The sequence below is a fragment of the Dryobates pubescens genome, chromosome 8, assembly GCF_014839835.1.
Source record: "Dryobates pubescens isolate bDryPub1 chromosome 8, bDryPub1.pri, whole genome shotgun sequence".
In the NCBI taxonomy this organism is placed as follows: Eukaryota; Metazoa; Chordata; class Aves; order Piciformes; family Picidae; genus Dryobates; species Dryobates pubescens.
In genome coordinates, this window is record NC_071619.1 from 15,367,006 (window position 1) to 15,383,289 (window position 16,284).

The 16,284-nt window shown below is 41.4% G+C and overlaps 1 protein-coding gene across 2 annotated transcripts in view; it reads right to left on the bottom strand.

Moving 5' to 3' along the window:
* The window catches only part of TBC1D12 (TBC1 domain family member 12), a 41,895-nt gene extending 25,623 nt beyond the window's left edge, over positions 1 to 16,272 (bottom strand). For both annotated transcript variants that reach the window (XM_054163449.1, XM_009897787.2), the window contains exons 1-2: positions 15,270 to 16,272; positions 1,536 to 1,659 (exon numbers count right to left, since the gene is read on the bottom strand). In XM_054163449.1, coding sequence (XP_054019424.1) covers positions 1,536 to 1,659; positions 15,270 to 16,096 — 951 coding nt within the window. In that variant the 5' untranslated portion in view covers positions 16,097 to 16,272. The remainder of the gene's footprint in view (positions 1 to 1,535; positions 1,660 to 15,269) is intronic.
* Positions 16,273 to 16,284: the final 12 nt, after the last annotated feature.

Sequence of the window (16,284 nt, forward strand, 5' to 3'; positions counted from 1 at the left end):
ATTTCTGCAGATTATGACTTTGTGTCCAGAACAAACATCTTCATTACTAGAAAACTCGAAGCAGATGACTGGTAGCATTGTGCGCATTCTCTGTTTTTTAGGATGGCAGAGACATCTGGATTTTTACCACAGTCATTTCACAGAACACAGCCAACAACATTCATCTGCAAGTAAGCTAAACAAAACTTGCATGCAAACCATTTAAATAAGGAAAATGGTATTTGACAACTTTTTAAAAGCATCCATTTTAGTTTGGAATAAATAGCATTTGCTGTAATCCCGTAATTTCCCTACATTTCATTGTGTGGCCAGTCCCTTTAAAAGCCCTTCAAAAAGAACCTCTCATTTTGCACTTTAGTTGCTCCCAAAAGGCCATCTTCACCACAAAGCTCTTTCTAGAAGATGGCTGAACACTGTCTCATTCATAGGCAGTTGCACCTGCCAAACACATCAGTTTATATGGAATTTAGGGAGACAAAAAGAAAGCAGCTCCCAAGTGATTCAAGTTACTGTTTTCACCAACACAAGGGACACTCATATTTATGTCAAGAAATCTTTCAAGTTCAGGATTGCAAGTTAACACAAAGTTTATTATACACTACCAATCACTCATCTTTAAAGACCATGCCATTTTAGTATTATTATTGTTTTATCAAAGTCAGGACAGACTCCACACAAACAAATATATGGAAGTGCAACCTGCTATCAGGGGAAGGAAATCAGAATTACCTTTCTGTAATCTCTGGTTACTTCAAAACTAGTTCAGCATATAGTACTATTTTGAAACCAAAGGCCTTTTATTCTCACTCCAGTTATAAATGAAACAGTTACATGTTTCAGAGTTCTAAGGACTTTGTTGCAATTTGTTCAGATAGGAAGTATTCCATGCAAGAACGACTGGCCAGATGAAAAGAAAACAAACAAACCAACCAACCCAAAACCTACACAACAAACCAAAAACCCAACAAAACAACAAAAAAACAAACCAAAAGCACAAAACCAACCAATAAGCAAAAAAAAAAAACAAACCCAAACAAACAAAACCAACCTAGTTTTGTAACACTAGGATACCCAAGAATTACTAGACATACCTAGTTTGAAGAAAAGCTGACTATACAAGTATGACCGTGTGTTTATTGCACGAAACAGACTAAAGTAATTCAGAACTGAACTTCATAAAGGCAAACTAGAGTACTTCCTAATCAATTTGCCATGAAGAAAAATTGTAGCATGTTGAGTAAATCAAAATTTTGCAGGAAATTAATACAAGTTCTGATGGTTTGATATAAACAGCTTATATACTTTCTGAAGATACAGCTCCTTTTCACAAGCACCACGATGTACTGAAGACTGTACTGGATAATCATAGAACTCACACTCCCGCAGTAACTATGAAGCCTCAAAAGCATCTTCCCAGGTCATCCCATGGTTGCATAGTAACAAAGTGGAGATAACAGCAGGGAGCTGCAGTATCTATGCACCAATCTTTAAAAGTTGGGGGTTTTTTGGTTTGGTTTTTTTTAGAGTTTACTCACCTGCTGAATTATTTTTGAATCTTTTGGAAGGTTTTCTCTGGGTGGGACTTTTCCAAACAACTTCCAACCAGGAGCGCTTTGGACAGCAGGTTTGAGTTCCTTTGTCCTTTTAGTGAAAAAGTTTCTGAAAAGAGAGGAAAGTTTTCTTTTTGTTTAATACAACCATATAAACAAATTATATTTGTGTTGATTTAGAGTTTCTTTAAATCAGGTTCACCACTGGAGAGTTATACTGCTCAGCAAGTGGAAGGTGTGCTACCTTAACTTTCTCTTATACTTTACAATAATGACCTTGAAGTGGATCACCTTTTACTACAGGTGATTTGATACTAATATATTTGTACTTAACATTCAGTTTTACCTCTGAATTCTAAGCCATTTTTGCAGTATCAGAACTCTTTTAGTAATACCACAATTTCTTAAGTGTAAGTTAACAGCATGCACTAGCTCTCAAATTTTTGTTTGGGGTTTGTTTCAGTATATCTTAAGGAGCTATTTGGAGACTGAAAACAGCTGTGAAATTACCATGTAACTTACAGATTTAAAAAAGAAATGGTAACCTATTACATCTGCTATGATTTTCTGCACTCTTCACACCTTCAACTCTCATAACATGGACTAGAAAACCTGGGAACATACACACAGCTTCAGTTTAACAGATAACCTTTGCCAGTACCTAAAGCTCCAACAGGCAGACGACTCCATTGCTCTGTCACTTCTCAGAAAGCAAAGCATCACAAGATGTAGGCAACCATTGTCTAGATGTACAAATATATTGCTTGTCTCTGATCACAATCTCCCACAGGCTGTGCTATGTACAAGTACATATGTACTTTGTATGTAAGTATGTACTTTGAAAATGTAAGTACATTATTCTGATATTGAAAAGTTACTTTCCAGAAACTCATGACTAAAAGTTTAAAGTTAAATAGTCTGCAATGTTACTTCTCAAGATACTTACAAGTTCACCTCTGAACAAACAGAATACAGAGCGCTCTTACTGGAAGACATCTTTGTGCGGTGCTAGCTAGCTACTTTTGTAGTTTCATACTCTTCCTCAGGAAAGAGATCCCCATATTTATTCATTATTTAAAGCATTTACTTTATTTTAAAATGCATTTCCTCCACAAATGGAATGCATTCACATTTGTGCACAGAAAACAAGTCTTTATCTTGGCTTTGCCCAGATAAGAGTAGCGTGCTTCAACAACTACAATCTGCCTGAAAAGAACATAGCCTCTCTTAAATTCCAGCACTGTCAGAGTTTCTGACCATGCAGAATAGTTTTACAATTAGTAACTGTTAGTAAGACATTGCATGGCTTTCAAATACAAACTATCTTTTCAGTTCCCAGAATGCTTTTTGTTATTTGGGAAACAAGCAAATGTCTGTCACAAAAATCCCTTCTGTGCAAGTTTGCCTGAATGGACTCTACAGATACTTGTATTCAGCTGAAGATCTAGCCACCAGAAAACAGGGAGATGGAGAGAAGCAGAATCAGATGCTGATAAAGTGTGAAAATCTCCCAAGAACCAGTAAACTCAACACTACTGTTCCTGTGGAATCCAGGAGAACCAAGAAACTCAGAACACCAAGACTACATGATCTATATGAAGCCATCAGGACACACTGCTTTGAATAACTTGGAAAACAAAACACACACACACAAAATAAAAGGAAATGACTGCATTCAGGAAAGCTGTGGGTACATCAGTACACTCTTCTACTTCTGTACAGGTCTCCCAGGCTGTTGTTCCAACCCAGTAAGCTTGGTAAGAATGCTTGGGAATAACCACTTGCACAGTATGAATCTTTACCTACCATTACTGGATCCAAGCTGTTGTTATTAATAATAGCTTCATTAATACACAAAGTGTTCTAGTAAGTACTGGTGGTGACCTATGCACCCTGCAACTCTGTCACCCCAACAGGGAAACCTGCAATATCTTGGTCCATACCCATGGAAACAAAGTAAGCACCTGGAACACCAAACTGGTGACCTGCAAGAAAGGGCTGAGGAAACCAAGCCATGCTACTAACATCTTCAAGAGATTCTGTCCATGGTCAACCCCAGGAATGCATATCATTACTGAAATAAACAGGTCCAGCCACAAAAGAAAAAATAAATTGAACAAACAAACAAAAACTGTAAAAAGTGTGTTTATGTAAATGATAAAGGCTTATTTCACAAGCACAGAATAATTTTTCACAGTGCTTTACAGGGGGGAAGGAGCAGTGTCAAAGAACCATCAAGAAAACACAAAGTATTTTAAAGACCAGTGTATCATTAAATGCTGTAATACAGCCTTAAATCTGCAACTGCTATGATAGTATATTCAAATATGACTGTATTTGAACTTTATTAGAGCAGATTTTTCTGTCCAAAATGCAGGAAAATATATTCTGGAGTACCATTCCTAGAACAGCAACCAGCTCATGCATTCTGCCTTCATGGATAGCCATAGCTATTAGAGTTTCTGCATATGCTATGGAATACCACCAGGATTACCAAGCAGTTCAGCTCCATGGTTTCTGGCACTTAGAGAAGCTAAAAAGATATATGTCTTTAACATAGATATCAATGTGTCACTGTAGCAAAGCTGTTCAATGATTAACCAGGAGGCTGGCAGATCTAAAAAGGAAAAACATGTAAACACAGAAGATTTTTATTAATATTTGTGTACAAAAGATTGAAGCATAATCACCATGGCTCTAATGAGACTTTTTTAAAGTAACATTAAACCACCACAATGAATCTTGAGGGGGTGGGGTTTTTTTTTATATTCTTTGGTGTACTGAATGAAGCAAAGACTTATTTAACTTTCTATGAATGTACAAGTGAAATTAGATAACTTCACTTTTATTAAATAAGATTTATTCGAGTCTGTTTCTTGGGAAGGCAAAAAGTCGGTCAGACTTGATACCATGTCAGAATAAACCTCACACAGGAATTCTAATCCAAGAGAAAGGAATGGAAGGTTTACAAAGAAGCTTTGCTGAAGATGGAAGGACACTTCTAATACATTGTTCTGGCAGCTAACAGCATCACATCTGATGTGTTGTTGACAATAGTAAAGCATTACAAAAGCCCTGTTAAGGAACAGGATCTGTGAATGCTTAGAAGTTGCACTCACTGAACTGCAGGAAATGTACTAGATTTGATATATTTGCTGCTGCTTACAATATTCATGAGTCTCACTGATCCCAGGAAAAGTCATCCATTGAGATGGACTGAAAAGTCAATAGCATTTTGGTACAGAATCTCAAAGTCTATTCAAAAACTTCAAAATTCCCTTTTATAAAAGGCCTAAACTTTAGAACTGAAAAGTGTTTTCTGTTAAAGGGCCTATGGGAGAGAATTATAAACTAGTTAATCAACTTAAGCTTTAATTTACAAAAGCCCAGTGCAAAAGTTGCTTACTCTGCATTGTTAAAATACTTCTAAAGTGATTGCCTAGAAAACTGCCTTGTTTAGCCAGTGAATCTAGTGATGCAGTTTCAGTCATAGAGTCACAGAATGGTTTGGGTTGGAAGGGACCTTAAGGATCATCTAGTTCCAAACCCCACTGCCATGAATAAGGGCACCTCCCACTAGACCAGGTTGCTCAAAGCCTCATCCAGCCTGGCCTTGAACACCTCCAGTGGAAAGGGCATCCACAACCTCCCTGGGCAACCTGTTCCAGAGTCTCACCACCCTCACTGGAAAGAATTTCTTCTTCATCATATTTTTAAAAAGCATAGCAATCTCAAAGACAATCAGTCAGTCAAAGCAGACAGGTGTCCCAATAGGGATTTGCCTCCTCCGCATTGAAGGAAAGGCTGCAACATCATTCTACTTCTTATTAGGTGTTTGAACATCAAATCATTAGATCTTCACCTTCAGACTCAAGCTTCACCTGTTCTGCTGCTTTTAGTTATTTATGTAAAAAAATTCCAGTGTAGAGGATGATTAGATCTTACACTTGAGCCATTCCAGATGACTACCACTACAAAACATTGAAATGTTTCTCCATGAAAAATAGCAAAATTCAAGTGGTATCACCTACCGAGACAAGAATATGGTCTTGGAAGAGAGTATAAAACACGTGTTCATCACTACTGTCACACCTGAGCAACGCAGCGTGCCCCTCTGTGGTTTACTAATGCACAAATAAATCTAGTTTTAAATGCTGCTCCCCGTTAGACAACTGGTGCAGTTTGAGCTGGGTGCCCCCCTGGTGTGTTCACTTCCTGTGTCCAGAAGTCCAGCCCAGAGGGATGGACACAGGAAATTGTGTGTATTTCCTACCATAATTCTTTGCAGCACTATAAGATCCAGTGCGGAGTCTAGCACGCTCTCTTTTCTTCCTCCTCCTCCAGCCGGTAACTGGGGGAGATGTCTCCTGGCTTTGGGCCTGGCTAGGCCCAAGGCCACAGGGGGATGGGCAGTCTCAGGCCTGGCCAGCTGAGACTAGCCCAGCAGAGGGAGGGGGAAGAAGGAGCCCTGAGGGTCTCGGGTGTACCCTCAGGTGGGAATGGGATGCCTCTGGGTTTGCTTTGGGATCTTTCTTTGTCACTGCGCTTTGGGTTTTCTGTAACATTCACTGCTTTCTATTTAAACTTTCATCACTTTTGCAATCCGTTTGTCTGAGTGTTTTATTCCTGCCCGTGGTGGGGAGAGAGGGGGCTGCCTCCACCCAGTACAACAACAAGAAAAACCAACCAACCACATACACAAAAAAATCCACGTACAAAAAAACCCCAGCACATGCAACCAACAACTGTGGGCATCCCTGGAAAGCAACGCCTGCGAAATCTGAAGCCTTGAAGCACAGCACCAAAGAAACAGGTTTTTCCAAATGAAAAATTCAGAATTCAGAGTTACATTAGAAATAAGTGAATAATGTGTTTAAATCTTGATGCTGAAAGCTACACTATTATTCTCTCATTTATTCACCTTGCAAGGTAACTTTGACCTTGTTCAAAGTGGTTACAAGGTTTCTTACTTATCTACAGATAAAACAGTTCTAACAAATGGCCTCTTAAGTTATATTGGTGTACTAAAAATAGTGCTATTTTTAGAAAGCAAACAAAAATCCCTTAGTGTTAAAACACTTTTCTGACTTTAACTTTACACACAATCTTATTTACTGTCATTTTCAATCAATTATTTCTCCTCCTTGTATCCACCTATAATGAGGAAGAGCTGAGAATACAAGTTTGAAAGCCACATGAACTGACAAAGGAAGTGAGGGCTGATTAAACTTTCCTTTTTATTAAGCATATATTACATTATTAGACACTGCATAAGACAACTGCCTCATGTTAAATCCAGGGAAGCAAGACACACACAAGGAGGAAACAGCCTCACAACGAGAGCCTTCTCACCATCCCCCGTAACTTTTCCTCCCAGGATCACAAAGGCTTAGGGGAGGAATACAGCATGGAATTAATGCTACAAATGAGGACCAAGTTGGGGGGGTGGGAAGTTTGGCTTTTATGTTTGTTTGAAATCTAATTACAAAAATGCCATTAAAAATCAAAAAAAGTTGCACTTCTCAGTAACTAAATTACATTAAATAAAATCCACCGGCACTAATAAAACCTCAGAATCTGTAAAATGTTATGAAGTAACAAAATTAATTAAAAACTATTTATGTTTCACAATGTAATTGATTTTACATCTCCATTAAGAACTGAATTCTGTTTGAACATACTGTCTGCTCTTGTTCCATCCCTGGCATATAAGTTTGTCTTTGAATTTTGTTGAAATTTGAATTAGCCAAAAGACAAACCGATAAGGAAACTATAGACCTAATATTCCTTTTCCAGAGAGCAGTATGAGTAAGGAGGTAAATGTATGCCCCAAGAATTGTTATTGATGCTTTTTAACTGGTATAGCATTAAAATTAATCATTTCTACTTAAAACTATACTTTCAGAAGAGTCTTCACAAATTCTAAAGACCCCCTACACCCCTGCAGTTGCCTATTCCTTGGATGACCGTGAGTACACAAGAATGATTACCTTCACACTGGCATGTTCTTACCATGTGTAAAATGCAAAAACTGCTTAAGAAGGCAACAGAGTTTTTCTTCACATTCCAATATCAACCATTCTGTTAAGGTAAAGTCATATGTGCAGTAATTTGGAAATAACAGCAGAAAAACACTGCTTGATTACAGACAATTAGCTCCTCTGCTTTAAAGAAGACTTTTCAACAATTTACATACAGAAACAAATGTAACTCAACTCCAAGCATAAATAATGAATCATTAAGAGAAAACAAAACCTTTTTGGTTAGCCAGTTACAAAGCTTGCAGAGCAACAAAAGTAGGAGTCCAGATCTCCATTTTAAACTGTTTGTATACAGTACATCATTTGTAGAAATTTATTTTTAAAAGCCTCCCAAAAGTTGCAATGTATGTTCAGAGGGCACACAGTAATTATTTCTTAGACCAATGGATAGGATGTCCCTACTGTTTCAGATTTTAATTATATTACATTGTCCAGGAGCCATTTGCTCATTTCCACATGCTCAGAAGTGTTTTCTCACGTTATCAGTTATGGCTGGAAAAGTGACAAAGGCAAATACCCCCCTCTTTACAAATATGTTAATGTCTTAAAGACTTGTTCCAGAGGTCAGCTTCACAAACAGGCTCAAACATTCAAAACCATATATAAACAAGTGGACATGTGTATGGTTAAATTTCAGAATGCACAAGTGCAAAGAATAAAGGAAGGTAATCAGTGTGGTCTCATCTTTACTTTTCAGAGTGAACTAACAAAATGCTCTATGCTGATCTATTCTGTCATCTTTGTACTTTATCAGGCAGTTCAGCAGCTATTTTTGCACTACACCAAGCACTATGGTCAATCTATTGTAAAAACAACTAAGTGTCACTTGCCATACAAATCTTAAACCAAAATCCTACATCACAGCTGCAAGAAGTGGAGAATTTCTACCAGCTGACTACAGATGTCCTGCTGGAATGGGCTGCCTGAGGAGGTGGTGGGGTCGCCGTTGCTGGGGGTGTTCAGGGCGAGGCTTGACAGGATGCTTGGTTGTATGGTTTAGTTGATTGGGTAGTGTTGGATGATAGGTTGGACATGATGATCTCGAAGGTCTCTTCCAACCTGGTTAATTCTATTCTATTCTATTTTTTGCATGGCCAGGAGTATCTACTCCAGTGAAGTCACAGCTGGTTTGCTTACAGCATGTTGCTGTCTAACAGTGCTTGGTGAATAATACCGTTTCAGCTCCACTATGGGGAAGCCCATTTCTCTTCCTTGAACCAGTGATGTCCTACACTCCCTTTGCTGCATAGATTTTGAGACTGTGTATACCCTGCAAGTCAATTCAACTCACCAATCCCACAGAAAACCACCCAAATTTTCTTCACTCTTCAGTTTAATGAGCTACATCAGGTCACAGAGAATCAATACCAGAAGCAGGGAAGAGAAATTGTTTCCTCACAAAAGCAAAATCTTCAATCAGCTCACCAAGATACCTCACAAAAGTACAATACAATGAAGCAAACTACCTAAAACTGTTCTAGTAGTGACTCACTTTCAGTTAAGACAAAAGTCACGAGCTTTATCAGGGCAGTCACCATAGCTATAGCCCAAATGTTCCTATATGAGATACATTTTCAAGACAAAGTGAGAAAGATTTCCAGTCTTTGACACAGCCTATGAGTCTGTGAACTGTAAGTTCAGATAAGGGGCAGAGTTTTATTTTGAAGACAGTCACAAGACCTGGTGATGCTTACTACTCAAACTTGGCTGGTTAAGCTTCAGTTAATATTCTTCCCCTCTAGTCACAGAAAGAGTACTCATCAACTAGTTAATTGTGTAATGTAGCACTGCAGTGCTACACTTTTGCAGCCATCAGTGTGTCAGGTTTCTGTGGCAGTTAGCACTTCACAATGTATTTTGTCACTGTTTCAGTGATAAGCTAAAGAAATACTACAAAACACGAGGATCTGTTAGACAGCTGACGTTAATACACACTAGCCTGATGCTTTTCACTTTTGCATGATAGCTTTGAGTTTTACAAAGCAAGGAAGAAATTCTGCAGTCTGCCACTCAGCAGCTGCCTACAGAATGAGGAAAGGTAAGCAACTCGCAAAACATCTGAAATTTACAACGACAAAAAGCTAGAGATACTTTGTACTCTGGAATCTGCACTGTTTGCCATTTCACAGCCACAAACCTCCCGAATACCTTTGGTAGCTCATGGTTTGCTTGTTTTTCTTGAAGCATTTTGGCATCCAGCATACAAACAGTTTCACTGCTGTCCACCAGCAAGACAGGCAAGATCCTACATTAATGGACACATTAGGCAACCAAAGCAATACAGACACACACAAAAAAGGCTGCAGATGGAAGTTGGAGCAATACAGGAACCTCATACCTACCCAGAGTTAAATCAGCATACAATACTTCCATTTGCATATCTGAAATGTAACTTTGGTTTGCCACTCAGCAAACATCCCCACCAAATGATAACCCGGGTGCACAGCATCCCTTCAGTTGTGGTGAAACACCCATTGCCAATGTTCTTCAGAAACACAAAACTCTTCAAAACCTGCACATTCATCCTAAGGCCTGGGAGTGAAACTTCATCACACAGGCATTTTCAACCCATAGACCTTGAGGACTTGCTCATTTTCATAAGCTGCTTGGAACTGGGTCGCTAATAAACCCAAGCCTGCCAAGTCACACGGATTTAATTCGCTACTATGGGATCCACATTTGTCACCGGAACTTTAGGTGCACAGAGACATTTCCTTGATCTTTTTATGAATAAAAAGCTTATATCATTTCAATAAAATTTTCAAAGTACAGAGTCATTTAAAATTGGGTAGACAAAAAGAAATTAATGCTAAGCATTAGTCTTCAAAGTTTCATACTGTTTGTGTTACACTGGAGATTACGTGTACTTAAGTTGTCATCACACTTGTTATTCATGACTGAAGCCAGAAACTGGCCAACAAGTCAACATAACTTCATAAAATAAATCACTATTTGCAAACAGCAAATGACGAATTTTCAGAGAAGCTTCTTATTTTGACAGTACTTTTTCCTACTTTTATCAATTATGTCTCTAATTCTGGAAAAAAGGATACTATTTGAGGTTAGTTACAGATCTGGGTCTAGGTGCCCTTGCCTACAACTATAATATCCACTTGTTCACTCAAATTACAAGATTGCTTAGTGACAGCAAAAGCCTATGTCTGACAAAGACAGAAGGGTGCTCTCATTTTTGGGGGGAAGCATTGCTCTATTGCCTTAGCTCTTCTCTCATTACCTTTACAGTATATTGACAGTGTATTTCCTTGACCTTCTAGAAGCACTCAGTACCTGTTATTTTTTTGTTTGGTTGGGGTTTTTTTCTGGACAGGGCAAAAAACAACCTCAAAAATAAAAACATGTGCAACTGTTTCCAGAATGTCAGCAAGAACTGACCAAGACATAGGAACAGGCAATACAGGAATATAAATTAAGCATTGTGAAGTGCCTCCATCAATGTATTCTTTTATCCTTACACAAACAGAAGGCTTAGGAGATCCGTTGCAACTGGGGACAGCTCATTCCCCACTTGACTTTAGTTATTGACGAAAACTCCACAAAAGATATCTCTTCCCCATAGATGTACTGTACATCCTCTGAAGTTTCATGCTGATATATAAAACAGAAAAACTCTGTATACATAAAGAAACATTGATTCCAGTATTAAACATTTACAAGATGCAACTGTAGATTAAGTATACGCTTATACAGCTCAAAAATCTACAAGTGCTGCCTAGTAATAAATTGAAGTATCAAGATCTGAAGACACTACTATGTACACAAGTAACAATACTCAGGGGAGTGAATCTCTGCAGTCCTCCACAGGCTCAGTCAAGGACATTTGTAGGAGCAAGATGATTAGCAGCTTTTTAAGAACTACCTACCTACTTAACCACAGAACTGTGTTTACAAAGAGGGAGAAAAAGATACGGGCTACAGTGATGTCTCAGGTCTTTGTTTCTACAAGTACTGACTCCCTTCAACTTTCCATCATCTCCCTAAGTGAAGATTTCTCAATACTTCTGGATAACAAGCACAACTGCTCTGGGTGAGGAAGGATAAGACTAAAGACGTTTTTTCTAAGGATATACATGCTTGTAATCCCTTACACCAATGTGTACACAGCACATTGTAAAGATCTGTGAGATGTGGATGTTAAAAATTAAGGGCTTCACTATCTTATTAGGAAACCTTGTCAGATGTATTATGGAAAACAAGTTATTTGGAAAATGTTGCTTTACTACAAAGTATCACTGCTGCTGTCAACAGTAGGCTCTGAATCAGGAATAAGAAACTTCACAAAACACCAGGTAGCTAAATTTATCTAGTAAATACACAATTAAGAAAGGAACAGTATCTATACAAGTTGAGAAGATGCCTGGTATATACATGTAGAATTAAAAAGATTCAAAATCACTGCGGATTCATCTCAGGCCTGGAATACTCATTCTGACTGCTTACTGTTCTGCTCTGTGTATGCTGCTTTGGGGGATAAAGCATAGAGCAATAAAGGTAATCATCGTGGCTTTAATTGTACTGTCCACACAATGCACCTGCTCACACAAGCATTCTGTACCCAGTAACAATCCACCGAGGCTACCCAAAAATGATCCAATAACCCCAAAACAGTAAGTTGCTACATACTACCACAAACCATAAGAACGGTGTCTATATATTGCTATATTACGAATCATACACAGGAGTACAAAGCAGTGACAGGTGACTTTCAAGATGCCACTTAATGCTCTGACCATAACAGTAGCACAGTGGAGACAAGTGACCATAGTCATGCAATTTTCCTTGCCACAGCACTCCGCTCCACATACCTCTGATTTACTTGAAGCATCCCACTTCACATGCTGAGAGAAACAAAGAGGTAGAACAAAAAGATCAAAACCAATTATTTTTCAGTTAAAAGTTGTCATCATTGATTTGACAGGCTTAGTAATTTGGCACAAACACAATTTAAAACCCCATGGTCAAATACTACACCTAATACTTATCTGGAGCAGGGGGGGAAATTAATCATTGAGTAAACTTCTTCATGAGCTTAAAGTAATTATTACCGAATCTCAAGGGCAAAGTCACTCTTCCTGTAACAGAGCTTGGGCAAGACGCTGCTGTTGACAGCTGCTCAATTTTGCCCCTACCTCACCCTCATCAGTTTCTTATTCGGTTCAGTGAAATGAAGACAGAAAATTATCACTAACGACTTGAAAGAACTGCAAAGAAGGCTCCCCTGGTAACTGAAAACTGAAGAGCTTGGAGCAAGCAGCTGGAAACAGCAGCCTCCTAACCCAGATCTGCCACGATCAAACAGTTTGTCTGACCAGGCAGTTACAACAATGAAGTTTTCACACTGAAGGCAGCGGGACTTCCCCCTTGCCTTTTATCATTTTTTAAATAGCAGCAACAAAGTATTTCCATGCCACTATTAGAAAAAAAACAATGGGAGCTACCAAGTTCTTGACAGTTTATAAACTAGATAAAGAGCATTCCGAGTGCAAAACATCCTATACAAGATGCGTCAAGCTGCTGAATGGCCTGTGCTTAACACATCCAGTACCTTTTCTCCTACACTGTGGGAGCACGTACATACTCTGACACAACACGAGCAAGATGGTCTCTCTTAGCAAGTACTTCTGATACAACACAGCCACCTGGTACAACTTAACCTTTGGGGAACAACATCATTTATGGCTCCCTGCTAACTCAAAAATAAAAGCAACCGTTTGCTGAGAAGTTTGACAAGGAGGGACAGTTGCCACCAACACTCAATCACAAGACAATTTTTATACTATTTGAATCTAAAAACTAGAGAAAACCTACTTACAATGGCAACTGTCAGTTTTGACTGAATCTGAGCAGTTTAAAAAAAGAAGTGAGATGTGTAAGCTCTTAAAGTATCAGAAATAGTTCAGAAGACATTAACAAACCACTCAAAATTATGAAAGCTTTATTATCACTTTTCTAAGCAGACTATGAACTCTAGCATTACTGCATCTATCAAGGTAAAAATGTCTGGGGTTGTTTGCTGGAGGGGGTGTTTTTGTTTTGTTTAAAAAAAAATATGAGTGAAAGTAGGGTCTACTAGTAGATCTTGTATTGGCTACTAAGATACAATCAGCTATAACTAAGGCATTTTTATGAATGTATTGACAGTGATGAAGCTGAAGCCCCTGAACACAGTATCACACAGCAGGCCAAATGCACAAGAGGCACAGCCAGCAGTGCCAGCCAGGGGCTATGAAACTGGCTCTCTGGAAACCCCCTTTCTGCATTGAGGTGTCAGCACTATAGCTTTTGTAAGGTTAGAAGCAATTAATTTATCACTTATTACCCAAGCTTCCACTGAAAACAGCAATCATTGGTGTATAATTGACAGTAACTTCTACTGAATGCCAACTTCACTCTTCCCTGTGAGGAAAATTCTCCAGAATTTCATTGAGCTATTATTACTCTGGGGTGAAAAGCAACAAGTATCAATGTTACTGGTCAAAATGTTCAAGTAACACAGTGAAGGGAAGGTAAATATCCTGCAGTCCATGTACCACAAGAGAAAGAAGAGGGGGAAAAAAAAAGGTGTGGGCTAAAGAGCATTAACAGGAAATAGCAAGAATAGAGATACATCTCTCAACCCATCCTTGGAACAAGGGGTGAAGGCATCAAACTTACCCTGCAACTGCCACTAAGGATAGTGCCACTAAGGATATCCTCAGGCAGGAATCCCTTACTCCTCTTCCTGAGGGTTGAGAGAAGGAGCCTATTTCTCAATTTAGGATCCTGCCCTGAGATGAAACTTCTGCTCTTCTGTATCAGTTCTTTAGTTAATAGGTTTAACCTTATTCAGTTTTCCTGAAACAGTCACTAAGTATAAACCCAGGGGGTTGGAGAATAAAACCAGAAATTTGGAAATTAAACTCCCATCTTTAAACAAAAGTAATATAGAGTATGCTGTGAACTATTATAATCAAGATGCATCTCTTGTGTAGTATGTTAAAAGAGAGAGTGATGCTAGACTCCACTGCCAATGAGGCTGGTGCCCTTAAGTTTCTGGGTTTGTGCTAGAACCTAACAGAAGCCAAATAAATCACAGCACAAAGCCCAGTCCCTGAAGCTTTTTATATCACACTTCAGAATAAGTAAATTGGTCAGAATAAGTAAGTGAACTGTACCTGCACTGTCAGCAAATAGAAAAAGCTTTACAAGCCTCTGCAACTTTCATGATGATTCCTAGAATCACCTGAAAGCAGCTTCCAACACCAACTATTTTCACCACATTCCCCAAGCAGTTTAATCGGTAGAAGCGTGCTGGTTCAGACAGTAAAAAAAGCTCTGTCACAGGAAGCAGATTCCAGTTTCACATCCATGAAGTTCACAGCAGCAAGAATATCGTTATCATATTACCCCCAAGTCCAAAGCAAAGGCAAGCTCTTGCTGTAGCAGCGTTTACTTGGCAGAAGAACCCGCCACCGTTGGAATCGCTCATCATCTGACCAGCAGGAAGGCACTACTGACAGGAGATACAGTCCCTCAGACAACCCCACCCCCCGGCGAACCGGCCCGGCAGACTTTAACCGCGGCTCCAGCGCACCCAGCCCGCCCGGGCCTCGCAAGCACCCTCTCTCCCCCGACTCAAGGCTGGGGGCGCCGGTACTGGCCCCGCCGCCTGATTCTTTACCTGGTGAAGAACTCGGCAAAGCTGCTGCCGGCGATGCCCGCCCGCTGGGCCCTCTCCGCCGACTCCTGCGGCGGCGCCGCGGGAGCCGTCCCTCCAGTGGGCAGGTGCTCCGGGGCGCTGCGGCGACGGCTCACCTCGTAGGTGTTACGGGAGTTCAGGCTCACGTCCGTGAAGCCGAGGGGCGCCGAGGGCAGGGGAGCGGGCTCTCCCCGGCCCCGAGAGGTCCGCACGCCGGGGGCGGCCTGAACCCGGCTACCAGCATCGTCCTCTGAGCCGAGGGGCAGCGGGGAGCTGCCGGCCGCCGCTGTATCACCGCACCGCTCCGCCTCATTCCGCAGCCGGCAGCTCCTCAGAGGCTCTTCTAAGGCCGTTCCCGTGGGGAAGTCGCCACCACCCCCCGGGCTGGGCGGGCAAGGGAGGAAGCCCCCGTTCTGTAGTTTTGCTTCCTCTTCCTCCGGCTCATCCCGCCCGGGCTCGGCCCGTCCTGCCCGAGAAGGCAGCGATGGCTCCTCTGGCGGCGGCGGCAGCAGCAGGAAGCCAACGTCCCCGTTGGTCATCCTCCCACAGGGGCCCACAGCGTAGGCGGCCCCGTTGGCGGGCTTCTCCGGGCAGTGCTTTCCACCCGGCGCCGCGGCAGGGCCGAGCGCCGCCAAGTACCGCTGCAGCAGCCGTTCCTGCCCTGGCCCGCCGCTCCTCCGGCTCAAGCCCCGGCTCCCATCCCGCTCTCCATCCTCCTCCTCCTCCGCCTCCTCCGCCGCCACCTCTTGCCGGCCCGCGGGAAGCACGGCTGCGCTACCCGGAGCCCCGGCATCGTCCGGCCCCACCATTTGCCGCCACGGAGCCCCGGGGATGCCAGCGGCGCAGCGGGGCGGGGGCACGGCCCCCCCGGCGCGGCGGGGGCCCAGGGGGGCGGGGCGCGCGCGTTCCTCCGCACCGGCGGCGCCGCAAGCGCTGGCAGCCGGCGCCGCTCACCGCGTCGGACCGCGGCCTCGGCGGGGGGGCGGCGGGCCCGGCT